Genomic DNA, 24228 nt, shown 5'->3' with positions numbered 1-24228 from the left:
TCTGTGAATCTGTGAGAGGAGGTGTGCCATGCAGGATCTGGTCCTGTGGTTACCGAGATGAGGTGAGTCTCTCCGGTTTGTGCTGACGTGTCAAACAGAAGGTATTCAGCAGCTGCTCTGCAGGTAACATCCAAACCTTGCTCAGCTTCATTCCTCTTCCCAGCTGCCACTAGCTGCCTTAATTTTCTTGAACTCCCTGATCAGCTGGGGTGGACATCTTCCAGATTCTGCTCTCCTTTAACATCCCTTTAGACTCTCGCCCTCTGACATGGCTGTTTTACTGCTTTTTAGGGCTGGTTCAGCCACTTGGGTCTGTTTGCTGTAGCAAAACGTGGGTGGAGAAGGAAAGCATTAAGACATAAAATGTTATCAGCCCACTAAGAACCTAATAAATCCTGTTTTGTGAATTAAATTACTTCAAATGGAGGTTTCCAGAATCACATCAGTCCAACTGTAAGATGCTGCAGAAACCACTCTGTGCTCCAGGGCTCCTGCTCTATTTTAAAGTGGCTCCTTCCCAGTTACCCTCTACTCCCAGACAGAGAATCCTAGAAAATAGAGATTGCATGAAGTTTCCGAGTCTCTTGCCGTGCAGCTCTCACACAAACAATCAGCACAAACCCACAAGTTCTTTAAATCCTTCCGCAACCAATTGTGCTTGAGAGAATAAGTATTTAGATATCTGCTCTGATGAGAACTTGGCTCTGTGGTTCAAGCTGAATCTTTCTTCCGCTAGCGCGGACAAGTAATATCTGCAGAGAGACCATGAGGTTGGCTGCCTGGAAAAGGAAAATATGTTGAGAGCATGAGTCAGGCTGGAATAAATGAAATATTCCTCTCCTCACCATGGGTGTTAGTGAGCTAAATCAGTGACTTTTGAGCTGTGAGCTTTATTCAATGGTTTGTTGGTGAATGTCCCTGTTCCTCTAGGCTAGAGCTTGGCATGGTCTATGGGGAGGTGAGAAGGAGCAAGTAACACCAAAGAGATTCATCGTGGTGGCCTCAGTGAGTTTGGAGGATGCTGGTGAGAAGTGAAGCGTATTTTGGGAACGCTGAAGCTGTGGGGCCAAAAGGCTGGGCGAGTCACGCAGTCAGCAAGGCTCGTGCAGGTATTGGGTTGAGTGGAGCAGCACGATTCAGGAGGGTGCAGGTTTTGGCCAGATAGATGCTGGTGAGAATCCCTGAAAACCCGCGTTTGGCTTACATACTCAGCGCTCGCTGCCATCTCCCTGATGGGAACCGGGAGCTGTGCTCTGCGTTGGAAAGGGCTTAGGGAGGCTGGAAGGGTCAGCTGGTCCTGCTGCCCACGTGGAAGATTTTAAATATTAAAGCAGGGAAGTGCAATTGAAAGTCCACTTCTGCTCTGGAAGTGGGGTGGGAGTAGGGCAGGAGGAAATGTTGTGCATTAATATGTCTCCAGATCTGGTTCCTGCTTGAATGATTAATCAGCTCTGCAGCAGAAAGGCTGTCATGTGAAACCTACATTGGTACCATTAAATTCCAGTATTTGGATGGTATTATACTGATGAAGAAAAAGAGGGGGCGTAGGGAACGGTTAGTGTTGGATCCAGTTAATCTTTTGGCATAGACAGGGTTTCTACCACCATGTAGAGTTCTGCCTCCTTGATGTGGCTTTGGCTCTTCACTTGAGGAGTCGCTCACTTCACCTTGTGCCTGCTGCCCCGCTCTGAATACGGGCTACTTCCCTCCTTCACGGGACTGTGGTGTAACTAGGTATTTCTAAAGTGCTTTGAGATCTTATGCAAAAAACTGTTACTGCAGGTACTGCTTACAGATTTCCTACTATCAGCCCTGAAATCTTGCTGATATCCCTGGGGGCTGGTGAAGGTCGGGACACGCGCATGCTTGCCCAGGATTGCCTCCAGCCGAAGGAAGAGACAGAGCCCTCCTCCTCCTCCAACCATTCTGCCCAGATTTTACCTTGAACACTCCTGCTTCATGCAGCCTATTAAAAAAAAAAAAAAAAATTAAACCAAATCATTATTTTGCATTAATTCCTTTATAGCTGGAGGGGATGCGCTGAGGGACTGTGGCTCAGCCAGTCTGGCCAGCGCCCGCCTGCTCCGTGAGCGGTTGATGGTCAAATTGCATCTTTGCTGCGTGATGGACAAGGTGATTTATGAGCTACAGCTTGCAGTGCCGGCTCCCTTCGCAAGCACCGCTGGAGGTGGCAGGAGGCGTGGGGTGAAGTTCAGACCCAGCTGTTCCCGGAGCAGCCGGGAGCAGGGCCAGCCCTCACCAGTGAGCAGCTCGAGTTGGCCGATGCGGTCGCATCGCAGGCACCTCCAGCTGTAAACAGCTGCCAGGTTGGTATTAGAAGATGGGTTTTGCTAAGATAGGCTCTGATCAAGAGGTGGTTTCAGGTTGAAAGCTGTACAAATAAGCCCAAGTGACAAATGTGGGGTTTTTGTGGGTTGATATGAAATGCCAGGATGTGCAGGGCAGAGATCTTAATTTTAGGCAGGGGTTTTCTTTGCAGCAGTACCGGGTATTACTCACCCATCTGCTCTCCTGAGTCAGCTCAAAGAGTTGCCATCATGAGACTGAACTGGAAACCGATATTTCAGCACCCTCCTTGCTCAAGGGCCATCACTGTGCCGCTGAGAGAGGCCACAACGGGATGTGAACAGACCCACGTAACAGCGAGCAGGACCCGGGACTCGTACCTGCCGTCAGGGGCTGCTGGATCCCACGCCTCAGGGTGCCAACGGAGCGGGACCCGCCTCTGCCGCGTCCTCCCAGCCACCCGCCTGCCGTTTCCTGCACGTTTCCTACAGTCTCCAGGTACCGGAGCAAAAGGTATCAGCTTGGACTCCATTTGCAAGCTTGGTTCAGCAAATCCTGTCTTTCTAAACCTTGCCTTTCCTTTGCTCAAGTTCAGTCCCTCCTCCTCCTCTGTGTACTTTGCTCCGTAAGGGCTGGGCTCTGGCAGGGGCACGGTCGCTCTCCCCGCGGCACGGATCGGCTGCAGTAGCATTCAGTGTTTTGGCGTGTCTGTCTGGGATCGGGGGGCAGTGGGGTGGATTCAGCCCTGCAGCCTCCTCCCGTCGTCCAAGCGTGCGGCTCCACTGGGCTTGGTGGGCTCCTCAGGGGGCTTTGACACACGTGGGGAGAGGTGGTGGAGGAAAAGCCAGAGAGGGAGCGTTTCGGTGCTGAAGCTGGTCAATAATTCGATGCGTGTGCTCCAGGATAGGCACGAAGGTGCTTAATAAGCACCACGGGGCATGCCTGGTACCCGGCTGTCAGCCCCAAGTTCTTCCACCTTTCAGGTATCCACCCTGGCCCCTCCTTGGCTCAAGCACGTGCTGTAGGTCCTGCTGCTCTGAACTCAGTGCCCCAAACCAGCAGATGAAATGACCTTGACGTTTATGTCCCCCTTTCCTGCCCCTGCAGTGAGAGCAGCCGCTGCCCTGGCCCTGCGGTGAGGGGATGATAAATCCAGTGGCTGACACTGAATTCATCTCTCCGGGAGAGGGAAGTGGATGAAATACTTCTGTATACAGATAGCACATGGCAGCGATGCAGAAAATGTTTTGAAACTGTCACGGGGTGCCCCAAGCCAAACGGATGGTGTCCAGGTCAATACATGAAGTTTGTGACCTCCCAAAGGACAAAGCAGGCTGCTGTGCTCCCCCCCCACCTCGTGCTGCCGTGCAGGGAGCCAGACACAGCGTTTGAGCCGGGATGGTGGCTGGAAGTCCCCTTTGCTCTTCCCAGAGGGACAGGGTTTGCCTTGACATCCTTCTAAGATGTCCCAAATGGGGTGGGGGGGTGCTGTGTCCATCCCACTGCTTTTTGCTAGGTGCACTCGAAGCGCTCAGGAGACCCTGTGGAAGGAAAGATGTGGGGTTAGGGCAGAAATAACTAAAACAAGACAAGGAAGGGAACCAACTGACACCCCTCCCACGTATGAAATCGCTGGTCCCAGAGCACACAGCACCCGGAGGTCCCCGGGGGGATGCCCCGGCTGGGCAGCCCCGAGGAGGGGCAGCAGGAACGTCTGTTCTCATTTTGAAACCATCTTCCTCTCCTCCGCCTTGTACTTTTACTGAACGCCTTGCCAAACTCCAGCAGGCACAGCCTGGTTTTGCAGAGTCATTGGACCCCGTGTTTAAAAGGAGAAGTGAGGGAGGGACATGTTGAAATCAATTTTTTGCCTATTTGCCAGTTTCCAGCTGAGAGATTGAGATAAGGGAGAGGGCAGGCTGCAGCTCCGGGATTATCAAGCCAAGAGGTAGGGAGATAAACCGTTATTAATGCTCGCGGAGGGTCCCTTCGTACCAGGTTTTCCTTTAAAGGGAAGATGATACCCTTTAGAGAGGGTGATAATGCTTGTTCTTTGGAGATCTGTTTTCTCAGCAGCACCTATAACCCCGTGCACGAATGAACTGTGGGCTTTACTTATACCAGGGGCAGCCTGTAACCCTGCAGGAGTATAACCCTAAAGGAAAAGGGTTTTCCTTTAGGATGAGTTGGTTTTGAGAGGAACGGAAGGGTTCATTCTATGTTGCACATACATGCGGTACATGCCCCTGGCTAGTTATTTAGGGAGGCAGACTGATGGTGTGGGGAGGGAGGGCTGTTTTGGGGAGTGCTGACCCACTCTCTTTGGAAAACAAAGTCCTTTTTCAGCTCCTGACTTGAGGTGTCTGGGATGTTTTGCTATTTGTCTGCAGGTTTGGGGCATGGAGTTTACTGGGGTTGTCTCTACTAACCAGAAATCTGTGCTAATTCTGTAGGTGCTTTTAGGGCTTTTCTTACTGTTTCCTGGATGAGGAGTAATTCAAGGTGCAAATATGATGAGATATGTGAGCTCAGTGATTTTTGTCGCTGGTATTTTGTGGAGCAGGTGGCTGCTGGTAAAACCCAGGAGGGAAAAAAGGGTATTTGCTGCTTTTGAAACTTGATCACCAAATAACTCTCCCTTGGCACACACAGAGGCTCAAAACCACGCGAGCCCTGCACAGAGACCTTCCGTAAGGACCACGCTGACCTCTGATGGGGGACGTGTGCTGCCTGCCCTGCCGGGCTGCGTCTCAATGTTTCCAGCCGGCGTTGCAAACCAGCCCTGAGCAATGCAGTGACCACCTGGGGAACTGGTGGGGAAAGTTGGGTTTTAGCAGATACTTCCACATTGAAGCTGAACTTTTCCTCTCTAAAACCTGCAAAACCCCAGCACAGCCACCAGCCCTGGCTGGAGAATGATTGCCTGATGTTTAGCAATATTTATGATTGCAGCAGATTTTATTTTTTCAGCCTTACAAGGAGAAGGGAGGTGGATTTGGGGTTTAGCTAAACTCTTACCAGTTGTTTTCTCTGTGCTGGTTGAGGTAAGAGACATTTCTTGGACCCCTGTTATTTTTGGTTGGCAAAAAGCAGCGAAAGGTGTGAGCAGCTTGGGGATGCTGTATTTGCATCCTGCCTTTATCTCTGTGGTTGCTCTTTGCTAGACCAGATTTTGCTTTTGCAATCAAAGCTAAAAGCAAAGATGACAGCAATCATTTTCAAATGCCATTGTGCACTTTACTTCTCTACTTCCCACTGACAGCATTTTGTGGAGCGCGGTGCTGATGTCCCAGATCAATACACCGCATTTGTGTGTGTCAAGGGAGAGGGATGCAGAACAGAAAGCAGCTCCTTCACCATGTCCCCCTCCGTCAGCAAGGCAGGAGATGCTTTTAAACTGTTTGCCCAAGGTGAAGCAAATGTTAGGCTGGTTAAAGTCAAAGCTGAGGCTGGCAGGGCTGGGAAAGCACCTCGGAGCATCTCTGCCAGCAAAGGCGACTGGGACCCTCTCCGGGCACGGGGCGAGGAGGCGGCTCCACCGCCAAACTGGGGAGCGCAGAGGAAGTGATGCTCAAGTCCAGCTCCTCGGTGCTACTGTGCAGGTGCCTGGGCACAGTTACAAAAGAGCCCTCTGACATGGGAGAGAGCAGAAGTGTAACGAGCAGCTTTTTTCAGACCTCAGGGGATGAGGCTGAACGATTGCTGTGAGAGCAGGGATGGATTTCAGCTTTTTGGTGTCTTGCTGTATCTCTGGATTTTTATTCCGTAGATTAGCTTGGCATCCCCCTGCGCGGGGCCACTCACGCTGCGTGTGCTGTGCAGCCCCTCCCGGCCCCGCTCCCGTGCTGGCTGACCTGAGTAAAGAAAATCTGACCCCCACATCCATCCGCTGTCGCCACCAGCAGCCCTTTCTCCATCTCCTGGTCCTGCAACTTCAGGGAGCCCTTTTTGCCAATATAACCTGCTCTTACAGGGTTTTGGGGCAAAGGGAAGTTGTGTCTCTCCTAAAGCAGCTGAACCAGTGCAACCTGCCTTAATTAAGGGAGCAGATGATTGCAAGGGTGAAAGAGACGGGCTGCCTGCCTGTCTCCTGCCCTCTTGCAGGGAGGCTGGTGCCAGCATTCTCCAGCAGCCCTGGTTCAAGCCAGCATGCTGCGGGGTACGTCCGCGCTATTGGAGTCATCTCTTCGCAATGCCTCGTACAGTGGTGAAGGCAACAGACTTTCCAGTGCAGTTTCCATGGTCATGGTTTCCTCCTTGGATTAAGCAGAAATCCCTGACAGGCTGCACAGCACCACCGAACCCAACGTGGAGCCTCTGCGCCCTGCGTGGCATCTGAAGCATCTTGCTTACAGCTCCCAGGAGTGTCTGACGGCCAGAAATAGGAAGGCTGGAAAGCCAAAAATTCCCCTCGATGGAGACTGCAGCAGCATCAGCCGTGGTCATGGCCCTGCTTTGCAGAGGGTGCTCAGCAGCCGCAGCAGTGACATGCAAGTCTTGAGCACAGGCTGATGTCCTTCCCGGGTCCATCCGCTGAGCAGCAAATGCTTGAGCAGCTCAACAGCCCCTCCGAGCCCGAGGCTGCTTTTAGCTGCCTGCGTACCTTAGACATCCAGGAGCAAACCAGCTCTGCCCTTGGCCATCTCCTGCAGCAGTTCCTGACGCCCACCCGTGCCTTCCCCCCGTTAGCCATCAGCGCAGGCGTTTCGATAGGGATCTTCGAGGGGTGGGAGCTGCTGCCGGTCTGTGATAGGCAACCGCCTTGCGAGTTGCAATCAGATAAAGTGTTTACAAGAAGGAAAGCTGACAGTAAAGCACAAGTTTTTAACTCCATTTCCTGCTGCTTTTTTTTCTCAGTAACTAGCTCTGCCTGGACAGCCTGTATGGGAAAAAGCCCACCCTCCCTTTCCCAGTCCCATCCCCGGCACGTGCACTAACCGCATCAGTTCTCAGCCCAGCCTTGTCCAACACCCCCGGGTGCCACAGGGATTTCCCACCCTGCAGCTTTTGCGCGGCGTTTCAAATCCCCTCCACCCCCCAGAGCTGAAGATTACTTCTGCTTTCTGTGGGGTTCCCGTCTCCGCTCGTGTGGCGCAAGGGATCTCAAAGACACATCGGAGACCAAATCCTCCATGTTGTCCCCAACCATCCTCTCCACCAGCCTGTCTCCTCGCTGGGCTTTGCCTTCTCAGGACTATTTCTGTCTGCTTGCTCCCAATTCCTCACTCATAAATAATAGCAGGGACTCGATGGGACACCCTTTCTTTTGCCCCCATCCCATCTGTGCCACGCTGTCCCCATCGCCAAGGGGTTACCCGTGTGGGACAGGGCGGTGGGAAGCGGGGCTGGGCTGCCTGCGTCCCTGTGCTGCTCTCGAAGGAGGCCTGCGTGCGTTTCCGCTTGTTAAAATGGCCATGGCGAGATAAGGTCTGCGGTTTCCTCCGAGCATGCGAACCAGGGGTAGAGGCGGCAGCAGCAGGCAGAGCTGCGGTCGCTCCCCTGCCCCGCGCTGAGCCTCCCCCCAAGATGGATGCTGCTGGCGAGACCCCCGCGGGGACCCTCCCCGAGGAGGAGAGCCCCGAGGTAGGCGGCCGTGACCTCGATGGGCTGGGGACCGTGTTTGGGGCTGAGGAGTGTCTTTGGGGTGCGATGGCCCCAGGGAGGGGGTCGGGGTGGCTGTGCCCGGTGCTCCCCAGGGTGCTGAGCTGGGTGCCGAGGCTGTAAAAAGGGAACGAGAGAACCATGACCGAGTCCCCGTCCCAGCCGGGATGCCTTGCAAGGGCGAGGAGTGGGGGTGGGGATGCGGGGGGACCATACCCCTGCGAACGCGCACCCGAGGGCTGCGTGCGGGGTCGGCACGGCTGCAGCTCAGCACCAGCACAGAGGGTCCCTTCGTAGCTCGGCTGGAGCTTCCCAGCGCCTCCCAGCCCCTCGGGGCCCCAGCAGATCCCCCCAAAGCCCTGCTCTCGGCCAACCCAACCCAACCCACTTCCTCTGCAGTGACCGGACAGATGGCGTCCCTCTGGCCGTCCCCATGGACATGGCACCCAGAGCTCTGCACAGCGCTGCTGGGAGCATGTGGGCACAATTCCCCGTGCTGGACTCCTGGGATGATCTGTCCTGGTGGTGTGCCCCCCCCCCCAGGGACTTTTCTTCCCTCCTAAGTGTCACCATCCGCAGCCAGGCTGGCCTCCTGCACCGGTGACGCTGTCGCAGCTATCGGGGTGGGGGGAGATGCTGGCGGCTGTATCCAGACCTGGATTTAAGCACCGCTCCTGGATCTGAGCTGGACTCTTGGCGTGGGGATTAGCAGGAGTAAACACATCCTGGTGGCTCAGCTCAGCTTTAGCTTAACCAGTCCCGTGCGCATATGGGCGAGCACAAAGCAGATCCGGGAGCAGCCATCCGTGATGGCAGAAGGGAGCAACAGAGAGCAGCCCCCCCCCCCAAAATAACAGCGATTCTTCCTCCTGCTGCGGGACTAGAAGCAGAAGTTTGTGCTTTGCTGATAAGTAACAGCATCAGAGAAATAAAGTCTTTTTTTTCTCTCCCCTCTATGCATGCAACCGTCTAAGGGGCTGCCCAGTGCGGGGGGGGGGGCAGAAGGATTTGGGATGGGGCTGTGCACGCTGTGCTCTGGTGCAGGCAGGACGGTGCCGGGAGCAAGGGCAGGTGGAGGGTCCCCCGGGCAGGGGCAGGCAGGAGCAGGCAGGGCCCCCCCCCGGGTGCAGCAGGTCCCCCTTTACAGGGGCTGCTGAGCCATCGCAGCCCCCCGGCACCGACCAGCAGTTAAAAGAAGGGACGGTAGGTGGGAGGGAAGCAGCTTGAGGGTTAAACTCGCCGGGGGTGGAAGAGTTGAATTGAGTCCAGATGGCCGGGGGATTATGCCAGCCCTAGATTTGCCATAAACAAATGTTAATGTTCCAGCTCCAGGCTGTTGTTTTTTTTTCTATTAGGAGGATCCTAAGGTCATTTCAGGGCCTGGGCTGACCCACAGGTAGGGCTGGTCTGTCCGTCCGTCTGTCCCTGCCAGCCCTGTTTGAGTGGGCTGCTGGGGCCATGCTTGGCATACGGCCCTCGGCGCGGAAAGGGCCAAACTAATTTCAAAAATTTCTATTAATTTTTTGACGTTGCCCCATTGCTCTCCCAAGAGGCTCCAGCACTGGCAGCCATAATGGGTGGCACGGGGGCACCGGTCCCCCTTCCTCTGGCTGCGTCACCCGGCTCGTGGTGGTGGCGAAGTCGCTGTCACCCGGCCGGGCTCTGCGGCACGACCGAGTTGCTCAGCTGCAGTGGTGGCCAAATCCAGCCCGTGGTTATGGGAGCAGATGCAGGATGGGCTCAGGCTCTGCAGCGGGGAGAGAACAGGGGGTGGGGATGGGCTGAGAGCTGGGTGAGCCAGGGAAAAGGGTATTTTGGGCAGAAGTGGTTTGATTTCCTGGCTGGAGCCATGCGGAGCTGGGATGAGTGGGAGGTGACATTCGAGGCAAGGGGCTGTGTGGTCAGTGGGACACACACACACACACCCCCCACCCCCCCCCCCGAGTGCCACTGGAGCTGGGCTGTGCCTCGTCATGTGGCATTGTTTTAATTTAATTGCCTTTTGGAAAGCAAGTTATTGCTGGTCATCCTTCAGCTCAACACTGAGCAATGCACCGTCACAGCAGCACTCGTGTTGCTTTCTGGCAAGGCGACTCAAGCCATGAATCCCAATGGCTTTGACGTCTCCTTGCCCATAGCTGCCTCGGCCAGCCCGCTGCTCCTTGCTGCACTTTGGCCACCTGCCCTGTCTCTTGGTTTGCTCTCCAGCCTGGTCCTGCTGGACCTGACCGGGCCAGCGAGCAGCTCTGTGGGGCGAGAGGTGGGTGGCTGGCTTTTAAAGCTTCCTGTGGGTCACCCCAAATTGCTGTTGCCATCCCTGCCACCCCCCCATCCTTGATTAATGGGGCTCGGCAGTGAAGCCCCCATGCTGCCTCGGTGGTGGGTGATGGAGGAAATGGTCCCCCAGACGTGGGGGCATCTGCGGGGTGTCATGGCATCCTTTGGGGTGTCCCATCCCGATGGGCTGTGGGTGATGCCACCCCTGTCCAGCCCTGCCCAGTTGTGGTTTCCTCCTGAAACCACCCTCTACCACGAGACCTGATGGGAAACCTCTCTGCTTCTCTTCTTTCTCTAGATGGATCTGTCCCACCGGTTCTCCAAGCGAGAGGTACGAGCGTGACCCTGCCATGGTCTCCCGTGGTGGCACCAGAGGGGTCAGCAGTGCTGCTGGGGCTTGGGGACGTGGCTCAGCTCTCAAAGATGCTCCCCAGGGACAGCTGGTGGTGGCTGGGCAGGGCTGGATACCGGGAGGCGTGTGGCAGGGACAGGCGGGGAGCTTGGGGGGGCTGCCGGGGAGGGACACCCTGCTAATCCCGAGGGATGCACGGATCGAGCGCTCGCTGGCCTGACCCCATGTGAGGTGTTGGTGCTCTCCTCGCAGCTGGTCCTGCTCTATGAGGAGGTCCTCTACACCATCCGGCACCGCCTGGGCAAGCCCGAGCAGCACCACGTTGCGGACTCCCAGGAGCTATACGCCTACGTGCAAAAGGTGGGTCCCCACCTCCCCAACGGGGTCCCCAAAACCTGTCCCCTGACACGTCCACCTAGCTAAAGGAGATGGGGAGCACTCAGAGGGAGCTTTTAGCAAGCACCTTAAAAGACATCCAGCATCCAGCTGGAGGGCTGGGACAGCTTGCGGCTGGGAAATGTTAGCCGTAGGGAGAAATATTTATCTTAGGCGCGGGATGGTGGGAAGAAGGCTCTCCCTCGAGAGCTTTCAGCTGGTCCCCAGCCCTTCTGCTGGGCTCTTTGCTCCTCTCCTCTCCCCTCGAGCTGCAGCTGGCTCCCAGGGAGCGGAGGGAAATCCCTGGCTGCACTATCCCTTACCGGCCCCGGTATCTACCACAGGCTTTCGGCATGGATGCAGAGGAGCACAGCGTCATCATGCAGCAGGTCAAGGAACTGGAGGTACGCAGCGAGACGGTGTCTCTGCAGTATGCTATGGCCCAGGGAGGGGGGGGTCCCTGCATCTGGGTGGTGCCAGGGGGCTGCAGTGCCTCCCAGCCCCCGTGTTTGGGCTCTGGGGTACGGGGTGCCCTGGGCTGTGCTGGGGACGTTGCTCAGGAGCTGTTTGCTGGCCTGAGCGGCAGCTGACGATGCAATCCTTCTGGAGCCACATCCTTCCTTGTGGGGTTGGTGACCCCACATTAAGCATGGGGTTTTTTTTCTTTCTTCCAGAGCCCAATTTTTTGCCTGAAAGCAACCGTGAAAGAAGCCAAGGGGATTTTGGGTAAAGACGTCAGCGGTAAGTGGAGACGGGTGGGTGTCCCATCGGAAAAGGGACAGCTGCTGCTCCCGATGGGGACTTGCACGCCTCCACCCTCACAGGGTTCAGTGACCCGTACTGCCTCCTGGGCATTGAGGCCAAGAGCCAGGAACCAGCCCACCCCGACCACAGGAAGAGGATGAAGGCTGTGGTCAAAGACCTCATCCCTGAAGACCAGATCCATCGCACACAAGTCATAAACCAGACCCTCAGCCCGGTGTGGGACGAGACATTTATCCTGTAATCTGCCACCCCTTGTCTTTGCGCACTGGGGGGCTGGAGTGGTGCCCAGGGCTCTTGGGGGTGGATGTGGGGGTTGGTTCACCACTCGCCTCAACCAGGAGCTGGGGCTCTGCTGGGGTGATGCCCACTGGGGCTTGCTAGGCTTCTGGTCGGACCCATGCAGCAAGTCCAGGGAGGTGAAAAACAAAAGCATGGCAAAAATTCCTCCCTCGGGGCTCTCCCACCACCTCCCCAGGCTGTGCGGGGTGTTTGGGGGTCTCCCCCAGGGTGGGGCCGCCTGCCTGTAATCCCCAGGTGCCCTGCCTGCTTGCTGCTGGTCCCTCGGATGCTGCGCGAGTAACAGCATCCCACTGGTGCCTTGCAGGGAGTTTGAAGACACGGAGACAGCCAGCTTCCACCTGGACATGTGGTGAGCAGCAGCAACCCCAGCCCCTGGCCCTGAGTGGGGTCCTGCCTCCTGGGGGGGGGGGGGGGGGGGGGGGGGGGCGTGGTGTGTGTCCCTGGTGTGATTCTTCAACCTATACTCTTTAAAAAGCCCCAGAAACCAGCTGGGGACCCCTTTTCCCATCACTTTCTGCTGGAGCAGTGCACAGTGCAGGATGCAACCAGCATGAGCAGAGAGAGCCCAGGCTGGCTTTGCCCAGGCAGGGCCGATCCTGAGCCCTGATTTTATTTATGGAAAGAAGCCACACGTTTGCAGATTTTGGCTGGACAGCTGGTTTTGAGGGCGGCCTCAGTCCCGATACATTCCCCCTGCCCAGCACCTTCCCTTGTCCACCGTCATTGCAACTCCCGATCTGTTTTGCAATCACCTGAATTTCCTCCTTTCCCTCGCGGTGGGTTTCACCTCACAGGGACTCGGACGTGGTGGAGTCGGTGCGGCACAAGCTGGGGGAGCTGACGGACCTGCACGGTCTCAAACGGTTGGTGCTGGTGTGACCCTAAGGCTGCCAAAGAAAAAGGGTTTGGAAAATGCTTGTTTGCCTGCTGGATTATAAATATTGCTTTTGGAAGGAAGGAGAGAGGGAGGGAGGTCTGCATCGCCCTTCTTCGCCCCAGTGGCGGGGGGTCATGGCTGCAGGAAACCTTCCCCCCCCCTTCATTCATGCCTTTCAGGATTTTTAAAGACGCTCGCAAAGACAAAGGGCAGGACGATTTCCTGGGGAACGTGGTCCTTCGCCTGAAGGTGAGCACCGCGGTGCATCCTCTCCTTCAAGTGACTCCCCAGGCACCAGTTAACCCTCAGGGGGTCCGGGCAGGATCCCAGCCCTGTGGCAGCACCGAGCTCACCCAGGATCCCGGCTCAGAGCCACAAATTGATGCCAGGTTCCTCAGTTCGGTGGCAGGTGCCCCGGCCACTCCAACACATTCACTCCATGATTATACACCTTTTATTTTTAATCCAATACTAGAATTATCCAACGCAGCACCTTCCTGCCCCATCAGCGCTGTGGGACCTGGTTCCTGCGTGGGATCCTTTCCCCGGGAAGGCTGCCCAGGGCTTCACCCTTGTCTCTGTGTGTGCAGGACCTGCACTGCTGGGACGACCAGTGGTACCAGCTGGAGCCACGGACGGAGACGTACCCCAACCGGGGACAGTGTCACCTGCAGTTCCTGCTGACTCACAAGAAGGTAGGAGGGGATGGGGAAGGGGGTCCCTTTCCATTGCCTTGGCAGGATGGGGCAGGTGCCTGTGCCTTGGGACCTCTCTTGCGGTCACAGATCCTTGCCCCGGGATCAGAGGTGCCAGCACCAGGGCTTGCATGTGCTGGACACCAGCTCAACTGTCTCCTGAGCTCCATGCCAGCGTGGGGACCTTGCTCCTGGTGCACCTGCACCCCTTGGCTCAGCTTCAGACGGGGCTCTCTGGCCCCATGCTGTTTGGGCTCCTGTGTCCACGCTCTCTGACTGTGTCCCTGCGTGTTCAGACAAGTTATGGTTATTGCTTCTATGCATTGTCTCTTTTCAGAGGGCCACCACGAGCAGCCGGACACAGCCAAGCTACACTGTCCATCGCCACCTCCTGCAGCAGCTCGTGTCCTATGAGATCCTTCAGCACCAGGTACCGTGGGGGAGAAGCGGGGCTGGGGTGAGGGCTTCCTTTGGAGCCCAACATGCCCGACACATTGCTGCAGTGTGATGGGGAGGAGGGTCATGATGATGCCTGGCATCCTTATGGGGCACCCATTCCTCCTGTGGTCCTGTGAACACACCCCACCCTGGTTCCTGTCCCCTCCTCGCTCAGCCCAGCTCACTCCAGGACCCGTTACCCTCCTTTTGCATCCTCGCAGGCTGGCAGCATCTCCTGGGACGGGGAGCTGAGCAGGCATGCCAGCACGGTGCTGTACCTGCACGCTACGCAGAAGGATCTCTCTGACTTCCACCAGGTCATGGCGTGAGTACCCCGTGTCCGGGGAGCCACGATGTGACATCGGGGGGGGTCGAGGGCCCCCGACACCTTGCCTGGGGCCGTCTGACCGCAGCTGGTCTCTCCCATGAGCTCAGTGGGGCTGGTGTTGCCCCCTGCCCCAAGCAGCACCAGGAGACCTGGGTCCTGCCCATGCAATCCCAGCTGTAGCCATGGGTGGGGGAGTCCCACACTGGCTCCTGGGTGCCCCTCCAGCCCCCGGGGGCTCACCCCCAGCCTCTCCCTCCTCCCCAGGCAGTGGCTGGCGTACAGCAAGCTCTACCAGAGCCTTGAGTTCAACAGCAACTGCCTGCTCCACCAGATCACCAGCATCGAGTACCAGTGGGTGCAGGAGCGCCTGAGGCCGGAGCAGGTGAGGAGGCTCCGGCACCATGCGGCGGGCAGAGATCAGGGAAACACGCCCCGTGCACCCAACACTGAGCCTCTCCTCCCGGCTCCTGGGGCTGTTTCCCTCCCTGTGTTCCAGGAAGGGCAGGACCTTGTGGGGTACAGGGGTGCTGGGGCGACTGGAGGGCATTTCTGGGGAGAACCAGCCATGGGGACCAGGGCAACCCATGGGTCAGGGAGTCCCTTTGCCCTGAGGGTTTGTTCCCCCTCTCCGCAGAAAAGCCCTTACCCTTTGCACCGACATCTCCCTCCTCCATCGCTGCCATCAAGTCAATCACAACCCCCTACAAAACTTAAATATGACCCAATTCCTACTTTTCCCTGCCCATTTTCCCAGGGCATCCCAGCACCCTCCTGAGACTCTGAATTTTTCCTGCGTAGCAATGAGGTTTAAGCACAAAGCTCAGTCCAGCTTCTCCAGGGAGAAGTAACCCGAGGCATCAGGGGGTTTTCCCGTCCCTGAAGCAGGCTAGAAAGGAACAGGAGCCACCAGCTCCCTCCACCATGGTGCCATGGTCCTGTTGGCATCTCAATCTGCTGCTGAGGAGGACAGCGCATGTTTCCTTCCTTCCTTCTCCCCAGAAAGCAGAGCTGGCCGAGTCCTTCCAGTCCTTGCTGACTTACGGGATCTCCCTCATCCGGAGGTATCGCATCATTTTCCCCCTCTCTGTCCCGAGGTCCACGGAGAGGCTCCAGTCCCTGCTCCGGTGAGTCAAGTACTGGTGCCAGCTGTGCATGGGGTCGTATGGCTTGGCCACCATGATGGACAAGCCTGTAAGCTTGGGCAAAAAACTGTGTAAGCCCTTTCTGCCCCCTTCTAGGCTGCTGTGACACTTGTCTTGTCCTGTCCCTTGTCCTGGGCTCCCCGTAGGGGATGTTGTTGGGAGGGGAAGGTCTGTTTGGGTAGGATCTCTGGTGGGAGAGGTGGTTGTTTCTGATGGGCTGGAGCTGGGTTCCACTCAAGGTTCTTGCTTCGCAGGGTCCTCGTCCAGATGTGCAAAATGAAAGCTTTCCACGAGCTGTGCACGCTCAGCCCCAACCTTCCCCAGATGGTCTCCACGGCACTGAAGGTAGTGGGACCAGGGGTCTCACCCTCCACAGACCCAGGGAGGTGGGACCCCATGGCTCTCCCTCCCCATCCATCCCCTGCCCAATGCCCACACCTCAGCAAAGCCACATGGACCACCGTGGGGGGGAATACCTGCCCCTCTTCACCCTGATGGTCCTAGGCTGTGGTTCCCACCATGTGGAGCTGGGTCCTGACCACACCCAGGGGACAGGGACAGCGAAGGCGATGACAGATCTGGCTTTGCTCCTCCTGCTTCCCTGCCATCACACCAGGACTCTTCTCTTGCAGTCAGGCACGACGGAGTGGTTTCACATGAAGAAGCAGCACCTCAAGCCCATGGTGAAGGTCAGTTCTCATCTCGGCCTCTCTGACATTATAAGAAGCAATTTTCTGGGCTTGGAATGGGAGACCCAAGGAGGGGTGGGAAGACAAGACTAGGATGAGGCTTCTGCAGTTTTCTGATACAGTCAAGGCATTTGGCTTTCCAGCTTAAAAATAGCATGAGCCATGTTACCTCCAGCTGCCAAGGTGCATTGAAGCTTAAGGCCTTGGTGCAATGCTCAGGACAACAGGAGGATGTCCCCAGCCATGTAAGCCCAGGGCGACAGTGGATGTCTCCAACAACTTGGTGCTCCTAATGTGGATCTAATGATAGATTGCTACCCCACGAGAACAAATCATAGAAATTAATTAGGTCGGAACAGAGCCCAGGTCATCTCAAAATCACTAAGCATCCAAAACAAAGCTGTTCCTTCTTTTGCAGAGCATGGAGGAGAATGGCAAAGCCTTGTCCAGACTCCTCGTGGAGGTGATAGGAGATCTCCAGCAGGGCCAGAAAATCTGGAATAAATTCTTCATCAAGTAGGTTTCAGAGCTTGATCCGGCCCCCAAACCTTCCCTAGGGTCAAGAGCAACAGGGCACTTTGATGCCTCGTTCCTTGGCTCTTGGGCTCCACAGGTAGCATCTGTGGTCCCATTTCTGCCTCTTAGAGCTGTACTGTCCTCGCCCTTATGGCAAGGGCATGGCCTGGGAGGTTTTGCTGGGCTGGGGCTGGCAGGCTCCTGACTTCCCATTTCTCTCTTGCAGCACCTTGAAGTTGAATCTCTTCTCCATTGCCTACCTGGAGCTGGAGAGCCTGGTGAGCAAGCCTGGGCTGCTCTGCATTCATGGGACTAAGGTGTAAAGCCAGGCTGATGTTTTCGGCCACCATTCAGGTGGCAACTGGTTGTTGCAAGCCTGGAAAGGGAGCAAGCGAGGGAAACTCTCCATCTTTCCCTGCATGCCCATAAAGTGACTATCATCTGCTTACTTGACCCAATGAATCGCCTGTAATGCCACTCGAAAGGAAGCGGAGTTCCCTGAGCTGACCCTCACCCCGTGGCTCCAGAGAGCCCCTAGCAGACCAAGCCTTCCTGGCCGGACCCTGACTAACAGCTGTTCCCCCTTCCCTTGCTCTCTGCCAGGTCGCAGAGCATGTCCAGGAGCAGCTGCACGAGGTCGACAGCAGCATGTCCAAGCCCACAGCCGAGAGCCTTTTCCAGCTCTACATGAACCTGCAGGAACTCTATCAGATGAAGGATTTCCTCCCAAAGAGGTATCCAACCCAGAGAGGGGGAGATGCCGAAGTGAGGGAAAGAGCAGTTAATTGAGAGGAACTCCAAATCCTTCCCATTCACCTACATCACTGACTACACACGAGGCAGCCCAGGCTGTTGGTGTCTGGTGTCGATGTGAGCATTGATGTGAACCCAGAAGGGTTTCAGGCTTACCTCTGAGTGAGGTTGACGGAGATCTCAACTTCCAGGTTAAGGGAGGTTTCTCTGTAGCGTGGTGCTACATGCTGCGTCCACCTTGGGGCAGTTTCTTGCACATGATCTTGTACAGGGGTGATGGCCCCTTGCTGTTGCTGTGCAGTTGGAGAAGCTGGTGCCTTCATCCACAGGGATGGACCTCTGGCTCTGAGCAATTTCCACCAGTGGTTCAAGGAAGCTGTGCCCCAGTGGCTGCAGAAGGCCTACACCATCGCGCTGGAGAGGGCAGAAAGAGCTGTCCAGATGGACCAGGTAACCCGGGGAGGAGAACATCTCCCTCCATTCTCTGGGGGCACTCCAGCTCCCTCCATGCCTTGCTGCTGTGCCTGGCTCACAGCATTGAGACCACTACATAGGTGCCTCTTGCAGCCCAGGAGTGAGCTGGTTCCTCTCCCAAATGCATAAGAAAGGGTGTGGTCTCCTGGACCAGTTGATCCCATCCTGGCTACATCCCGGTGCCCCTTCCTTCACTGCTCTCTGGCAGCCCAAGCGAGCTGATGAGCCTGCACTTGGGCCATGCTCTGAGCATCCCCTTTGCTTCTGGCCTTTAGAGAGAGGGGAGGGAAGACAGCCATGGGGCCACAGGCTCCTCGCCCTGCTCTTCAGCGTGGTCCAACAACGTTAGGTTGGAGTACGATGGAGGGAGCTCAGGCTGCTCCATCCATCCTCATCTCCTCCACTCTCCAAAGTGACTGGGTGATGACATTGGGATATATGGAGCTGAGGATGGGCCAGAGAGCCCCAGAATAAAGGTGCAGCTCTCCTGTCTGGGATGGCTTCTTTCCTTACAACCTAAGTTGCCTTTGTTTTATCTGCCCTCTCAGCTGACACCCTTCGGGGAGCACAACAAGCACAGCACATCCACTGTTGACCTGTCCACCTGCTACGCCCAGATTGTGAAGACCTGGCAGCAGCTCAACTGGCCAGACCCTGAGGAAGCCTTCATGATCATGGTGAAGCTCGTGGAGGTTTGTACACCGGGCCCTACCAGCAGATGCCATGTTTCGGGTATCAGCAGCCGTAGTTTTCTCTCCTGCTTTTAGAGACAGGTGCCAATGAACGCCGTGGTGGGGTCCTCTGGCACGTTGGTGGTCCCTGTGCTGCCCAGCTCAGTCATGTTGGCTTCTTCTCTATCCTGCAGGACATGTGCAAAATTGCCCTGATGTACTGCCGGCTCATCAAGGAGAGGGCTGAGGCTCTGTCACTGAGCGAGCAGAATGAGGGTGAAGCGGCCAACAGGGTTGGTATTGGGGCAGGGTCCACCGCTTAGGGATAGGCAGGATTTGGCCATGGTTTTGGGGCAGAGAGGGAGATGAGCTGCTGAGCACCCAGCTGACATTCTGGATTTGGGTTTCAGGGGGATTAGTTGGCCCCCTGGATAGCCATCATCCTGGAAAATCAGGAGAGAAATGGTGTAAGCAGGGGGAGCAGGATGGGGATCAGCATGGGCATGGAGATGAGGATGGGGATGGAGACAGAGATGGGGATGGGGATGGAGCCAGCAGGGGATGTATTAGAGGGTGTGGGACACCCTGAAGCAGACCCACCTCCCTCAGCTCTGCATCGTGGTGAACAACATCAAGCAACTGCGGCTGCTGATCCTGAAGCTGCCGTCACAGCTGGACTGGGCCCAGCTGGAGCAGCGCACAGGGGCCGTCATCAACCAGCAGCAGATCCAGCACACGCTGCACAACCAGCTTGACAGTGCCGTCTCCTGCCTGGACCATGAGATCCGGGATGTGGTGCAAGCCCTGGCCACCAAGGTGACCACCTGCCACTGACCCCCCTTGCCTCTAGCCTGGCCCGAAGTGGGGAGGTTTCACCTAAGGGGGCCTGGAGCCCACAGTGCTCCTGGGATGGAGACAAGGTGGACCTGGGCATGAAGAAGCTGGTGCAGAGGGCAAATACCAATGCCTCCTGCATTTCTCCCTGACAGCTGGAAAAGGGCATCGCCAGACACATCCAGGAGCTCTCCTCTTCCAAAGACAACCAGGAGCCCGAGGATGTAAGTACCTGGCCTGGCCCCTCCTGGCCCATCTTTTTTGGGCAGCTGTGAATAACCCTTGCCTTCTTGGTGGAGGCCCTCATCGCCCTTCCCCACCTCTCCCTGCCCCACGCCTGGGACACACCAGCGATGGGGCCCAGACCTCCACATGCTTCGTTTGATGCCTGAGTCAGCAGCAGGACCAGCAGCCTGCCCACATCCTCACTGTGGAAGGGAGGTCCTCCAGACCCCCTCCTGCCCTGCTAGCTCTGTCCCCTCTGTGCCCTGCTGGATACAGCCCCCCGTGCCCTCCCCAACCTCCTTCTCCTCTTGCTGCAGTCCATCATCCCACTCATGAAGTTCCTAGAGTCAGAGCTGCAGTATCTCAACGAGCATCTGGTCCAGGAGAACTTCAAAAGGTGACCAGGACCCTGGGGATGTCCCACGGCAGAGGCCAGCAGCATCACCGTCCCTCAGCAGGCGTGTCTCCCCCAGCCCCATGGGCCTTGGGGACATCTTGCTTTGGGGCTGGCTGCTCAGCCCAGTGGGATGAGCCAGTTCCCTCTGGGGCATTGCAAAGACCTTTGGCCGAGGACCAATACCACCCCCCCCCCCCCCCCAACCCAGCCCCCCGCTCACAGCCTTCCTCCCTCACCCCTGCAGCCTCCTCACTCTTCTCTGGCATCACACCTTGGCCGTGCTGTCAGCAGCCACGGGGCAGCAGGTCCCCTCAGCCCAGCGCTACAAGAAGCTGCACTGTGCCCTGAAGGTACCGGTGGGGGGAGCTGGGGGGGTCCCTGGCAGGGATGGGTGTTTGGTTGCCGGCTGACAGCATCCTTCCCCCCAGAGCCTGGAGCTGTGCTTCTACGCCGAGGGCTGCGGGCTGCCCCTGGAGACCCTCCACACTGCAGCCTTCCTGGTACGGGGTGCTGGGACATGGGGGTCCCCAGGGTTTCCTTTGGGTGCTCTCCAGGGAAGGTGTCCCTGGGCTGCAGACCCATCCGTGTGCTTGACATCACCTCTCATCCTCCCTGCAGTCACTGGAGACCCGCCTGGCCCTCTGCTCTGCCACCAGCCGCAAACTCATCCAGAAATACTTCATCAACAGGATCCAGCAGCAGGTAGGAGTCAGGATGGTGCCCCCAGCCCCTTCCCACACCCCACCCTTGCACACGCGAGGCTGCCCGGCACAGCCTGCCTGTGGAAACGTGGGATTGCCCCACCACCCTCCCAGTCCTGGGGCTGTTGGGGCTGGTTTTGTCCCAGCAGCGGGCAGGAGGGAGTTAGTTGCATCCCAGATAATGCACATCACCCCCCTGGTACCCCAAAATCCCCGCTCAGCCACAACCAGACCCCAAGCATCCTCTCCGCGAGCATGCCAAAAGGCAGTACCCTTATTCTTGTACCCCACCGCTCAGCTGGACACCAGCTCAGAGAAGTACGGAGCCGTGACGATCAAAGCGCTGTACCGCCCTTCGGAGCAGAAACTCCGCGTGGAAGTGCTCAACGCTGTCAACCTTATCCCGCTGGACTCCAATGGTGGGTGTGGGTGGGCTGGGAACCCCCACTGCCCCGGGACCCCCTGTCCTCGGTCCCCGATATGCCCCTGGGTAGGAGAGTTGCTGGCAGTGCTTGGAGTAATGGCACTCTGTCTTTATTTGATTTTTCATCCAAGGACATGAATCTGGGGCAGAAGGGAGTTATTGCACTGGTCTGGGGTGGTGCAGTGGGATGTGGCAGGCAGGACCAGGCAGGACACCGTGCCCACATCCCGCTGCCTTCCCTTCGCAGCACAAGCCAGCAGCCAGGGCAGGCGGCCTTTTTCTGCACCGTGCAAATCAAACAGAAAGGGGAGAGACAGGGCCAGTCTCGTGTTGGCTGTCATTTGGGGAGGTCTCCAGGAGAGGTCACTGCTATTGCAGCCACCCGTGGCCGATCCACGTGTGGGCAGGATTGGGGATGTTCCTGCACCCTCCCAGAAGCGTGGGCTGGGCTGGGGGGTGGCGGTGAGGGTGAATTGACCCCCCCCCACCCCCCCGGCCACCCTGGCTGGGCTTGGCCGGCCGTGCCGGGGCAGAAGGGGCGGCAGGAGGAGGGGGCTGATATCTGCACCCCGCCAGGCTCAAGCGACCCCTTCGTCCAGCTCACCCTGGAGCCCCGTCATGAGTTCCCCGAGGTGGTGGCCCGGACCACTCAGTGCAAGAGGAACGAGCTGCACCCCCTCTTCGATGAAGCCTTTGACTTGTACGTAGGGGCTGACACCCACCGCCCCCCACAATTCAACTGAGCCCCTGCTCCGGGGCTGCTGCTCCAGGAACTGGGTCTTGCCCTGGGATTCACCCCCTGTGTCCCGCTGGGGGCTCAGCCGTGGGGTCCCACGGTGGGAGCTGGGATAGAGGCACCCCAAGCACCTGGGTCCCACAGGCTGGTGCCGGGCTGTGCCGGGGCCCTGTTTGGTCCCTGGAGGGAATGTTGAATTTCAGGACCGAGGGGGTGGGATGTGACAGTCCCCCACATCCCGTCCCCCTGCAGCTTGATCCCCCCAGAGAAGTGCCGGCAGGAGGGGGCCTGCCTGCTGCTGACTGTGTTCGACTACGACACGCTGGGGGCCAACGACCTGGAAGGCGAAGCCTTCTTCCCCCTCCGCCACCTGCCCGGCCTTGACACTGATGAGGACCAGGCGGATGCGGGACGGGTGCCCCAGACCCGCCTGCCCCTCACCCACCCCAAACCCAGGGGTACGTGATGCCGCAGCCGGGCTGAGCCCTGCCGAGCCCTCGCGGCATGGGGAGGGGGCTGTGGTGAGCATCTCCCACCATCACTCCCCTCCTCTCTGGCAGGAGATGAGATCCTCCAGCTGCTGGAGTCCAGGAAGGGAGACAAAGAGGCTCAGGCCTTCGTTAAGCTCCGCAAGCAACGAGCCAAGCAGTCCAAGGAGAAAGAGTGAGGGAGGCGGAGGAAGAGGGTCCTGAAATGAGGAGGTCCGGCCAGTGGGAACCAGGGAGTTTTGCCGGTGCCAGATCTGGAGCCAGCCAGAGGGGGTCCCTGTGCCTCCCCCACCTCCCAGCGCCCGTCTCACCCCCGCCTTTGGGTAGCAATGCTCTGGGAGGCTGGGGAGGCTGGGCACATGGTATTTCAGGGGATTTCTTTGCCTGTCTGGACTCGCAACACTACACGGGGAGATGTGAAAGTGTGTGGCTGTCCCTCCCCGTCCCCATTAGCTTGTCACTGCCGGTGCCGCATCGCCTGGCCGTGTCCCCAACCCTCCTGTCTGCAACAGTGCGTCAGGGCAATGCACATGCATCATCATTTACTTGGGGTGGGGACAACCCATGGCCAAACCTGCCTTTTTTATTTTCTCCTCCTCTTTTTTTCTTGTGGATAAGCCTCTTATTTTAAATTAAAACCAACAAAGCTGATGCGTGGGCTGAGTCTGTGCAGAGGGTGCTTTTGGGCAACGGCCCTGTGCTGGCAGCAGTGCAGCGGGGTGGGACAAGGCATTTGGGGTACGGTGGGGGCTGCCCCTCTCGACGGGGTTAAGCCGGGAAGGGGCAGCCGGCTGCAGGATTTCAGCAGGAGGAAATGGCACAAAAGTGATTTTTGTCCAAGTTTCCCACTGGGAAGAGGATGGGGAGGTGGGATGGCGCTGAGTTTTGCACCGCTGGCGAGGAGCTGTGCCGGCACCGGGAGGCAGCGGGGGTCCCTCGCCCAGGGACTGGCAGCACGGGCTCGGCAGTGGCTGCCACCAGCAGCTGCTTTTTCCGGCCCTCCCAGCCCTGGCCGGTCCCTGCAGGCAGCAGAGGCTTTTGCTTGGCCATGCTGAATGGGCTGAGGGTTTTTTTTTTTTCCTCTGCAGGGAATCGGGTAGCGCTGTTCTGCGTTAGAGGCCAGCGCAAAAGCGTCACCTTCACCGAGGGATAAATCAAAGGGGTGGGAAAGCTGCGGCTGCACTGCTGGTGCCCGTCAACCTGCCGATGGAGCCGGCGGAGCTGGGTTTTGGGCTGTGAAAGAGCCTGACGAGACACGTAAAGCCCAGGCCTGGCTCAGGACGGCAAAAGCCTTTTAGGATGGGCAACGCGTGGTGGTTGGGTGACGAACAAAGGGCCCCAGGCAGATCCGTGCGTCCTCGGGGCTGCGCAGTGCTGGGCGAGAGGGGATGGAGCAGGAGCCCGTGGGGCTTTGTGGTTTTGGTTTGGGGTTTTTGTGTGTCTGTGTCCCTGTCTGTGTGTGTGTGTATGGGGGGGGGGGGGGGGGGGGGGGTGTTCCCTTTTTTTTAAAATGTGTATAGCTCTGTGTGTGTTTTTGTGTTTTACCACAGAGCCTATTGACCTCGGGGTGCTCGCTGGAGCTGAGGGAGCCTGGGCAGCAATACAGAGCATCGCAGCCCCATGAGCCAAACCCCGCCATGCTTTGGGCTGCCGAGAGCCCGGACGCAGCGGGCAGGTCCCCGGCGTTGCCCCCAGCCTGTGCCAGGACCTGGGTCCCCCTGGCTACAACACACAGGGTGCATCGCATCTGGGGTGACCCAGGTGTAACAGCAACAAAAATGCCCAGCAGGGCAGGCAGTTGCTAACTATTCGCTGGGGTGGGTTTTTTTCTTTTGGAACGTATTACTAAATATAAATCTGGAG

The 24228-nt window shown here is 57.5% G+C and overlaps 1 protein-coding gene across 4 annotated transcripts; it reads left to right on the top strand.

Annotated features, from left to right (window-relative positions):
• Window positions 1-2582: 2582 nt before the first annotated feature.
• On the top strand, window positions 2583-23016 carry UNC13D (unc-13 homolog D). Of its 4 annotated transcripts, none has more exons than XM_075770583.1 (32): window positions 2583-2820; window positions 10484-10516; window positions 10790-10897; window positions 11257-11316; window positions 11587-11653; window positions 11737-11914; window positions 12282-12326; window positions 12772-12840; window positions 13034-13103; window positions 13445-13549; window positions 13887-13979; window positions 14209-14312; window positions 14580-14697; window positions 15315-15439; window positions 15712-15802; window positions 16090-16146; window positions 16565-16662; window positions 16889-16940; window positions 17266-17396; window positions 17745-17865; window positions 18438-18581; window positions 18755-18853; window positions 19170-19376; window positions 19550-19618; window positions 19937-20016; window positions 20261-20366; window positions 20445-20516; window positions 20635-20718; window positions 21016-21136; window positions 21718-21841; window positions 22130-22335; window positions 22438-23016. In XM_075770583.1, the coding sequence occupies exons 2-32, from the start codon at window positions 10484-10486 to the stop codon at window positions 22542-22544; spliced, it is 3144 nt and encodes a 1047-aa protein (XP_075626698.1). In that variant the 5' UTR covers window positions 2583-2820; the 3' UTR covers window positions 22545-23016. The 4 variants fall into 4 exon arrangements, with proteins under 4 accessions (XP_075626698.1, XP_075626699.1, XP_075626697.1 ...); XM_075770584.1 differs by having other exon boundaries at window positions 2725-2805; XM_075770582.1 differs by lacking the exon at window positions 2583-2820 and adding an exon at window positions 4182-4255.
• The last annotated feature ends 1212 nt before the right edge of the window (window positions 23017-24228 follow it).

Source organism: Balearica regulorum, chromosome 18 (genome assembly GCF_011004875.1).
Source record: "Balearica regulorum gibbericeps isolate bBalReg1 chromosome 18, bBalReg1.pri, whole genome shotgun sequence".
Lineage (NCBI taxonomy): Eukaryota > Metazoa > Chordata > Aves > Gruiformes > Gruidae > Balearica > Balearica regulorum.
Note: the sequence above shows the minus strand (reverse complement) of the source record. Positions and strands in the feature narration are given on the sequence as shown.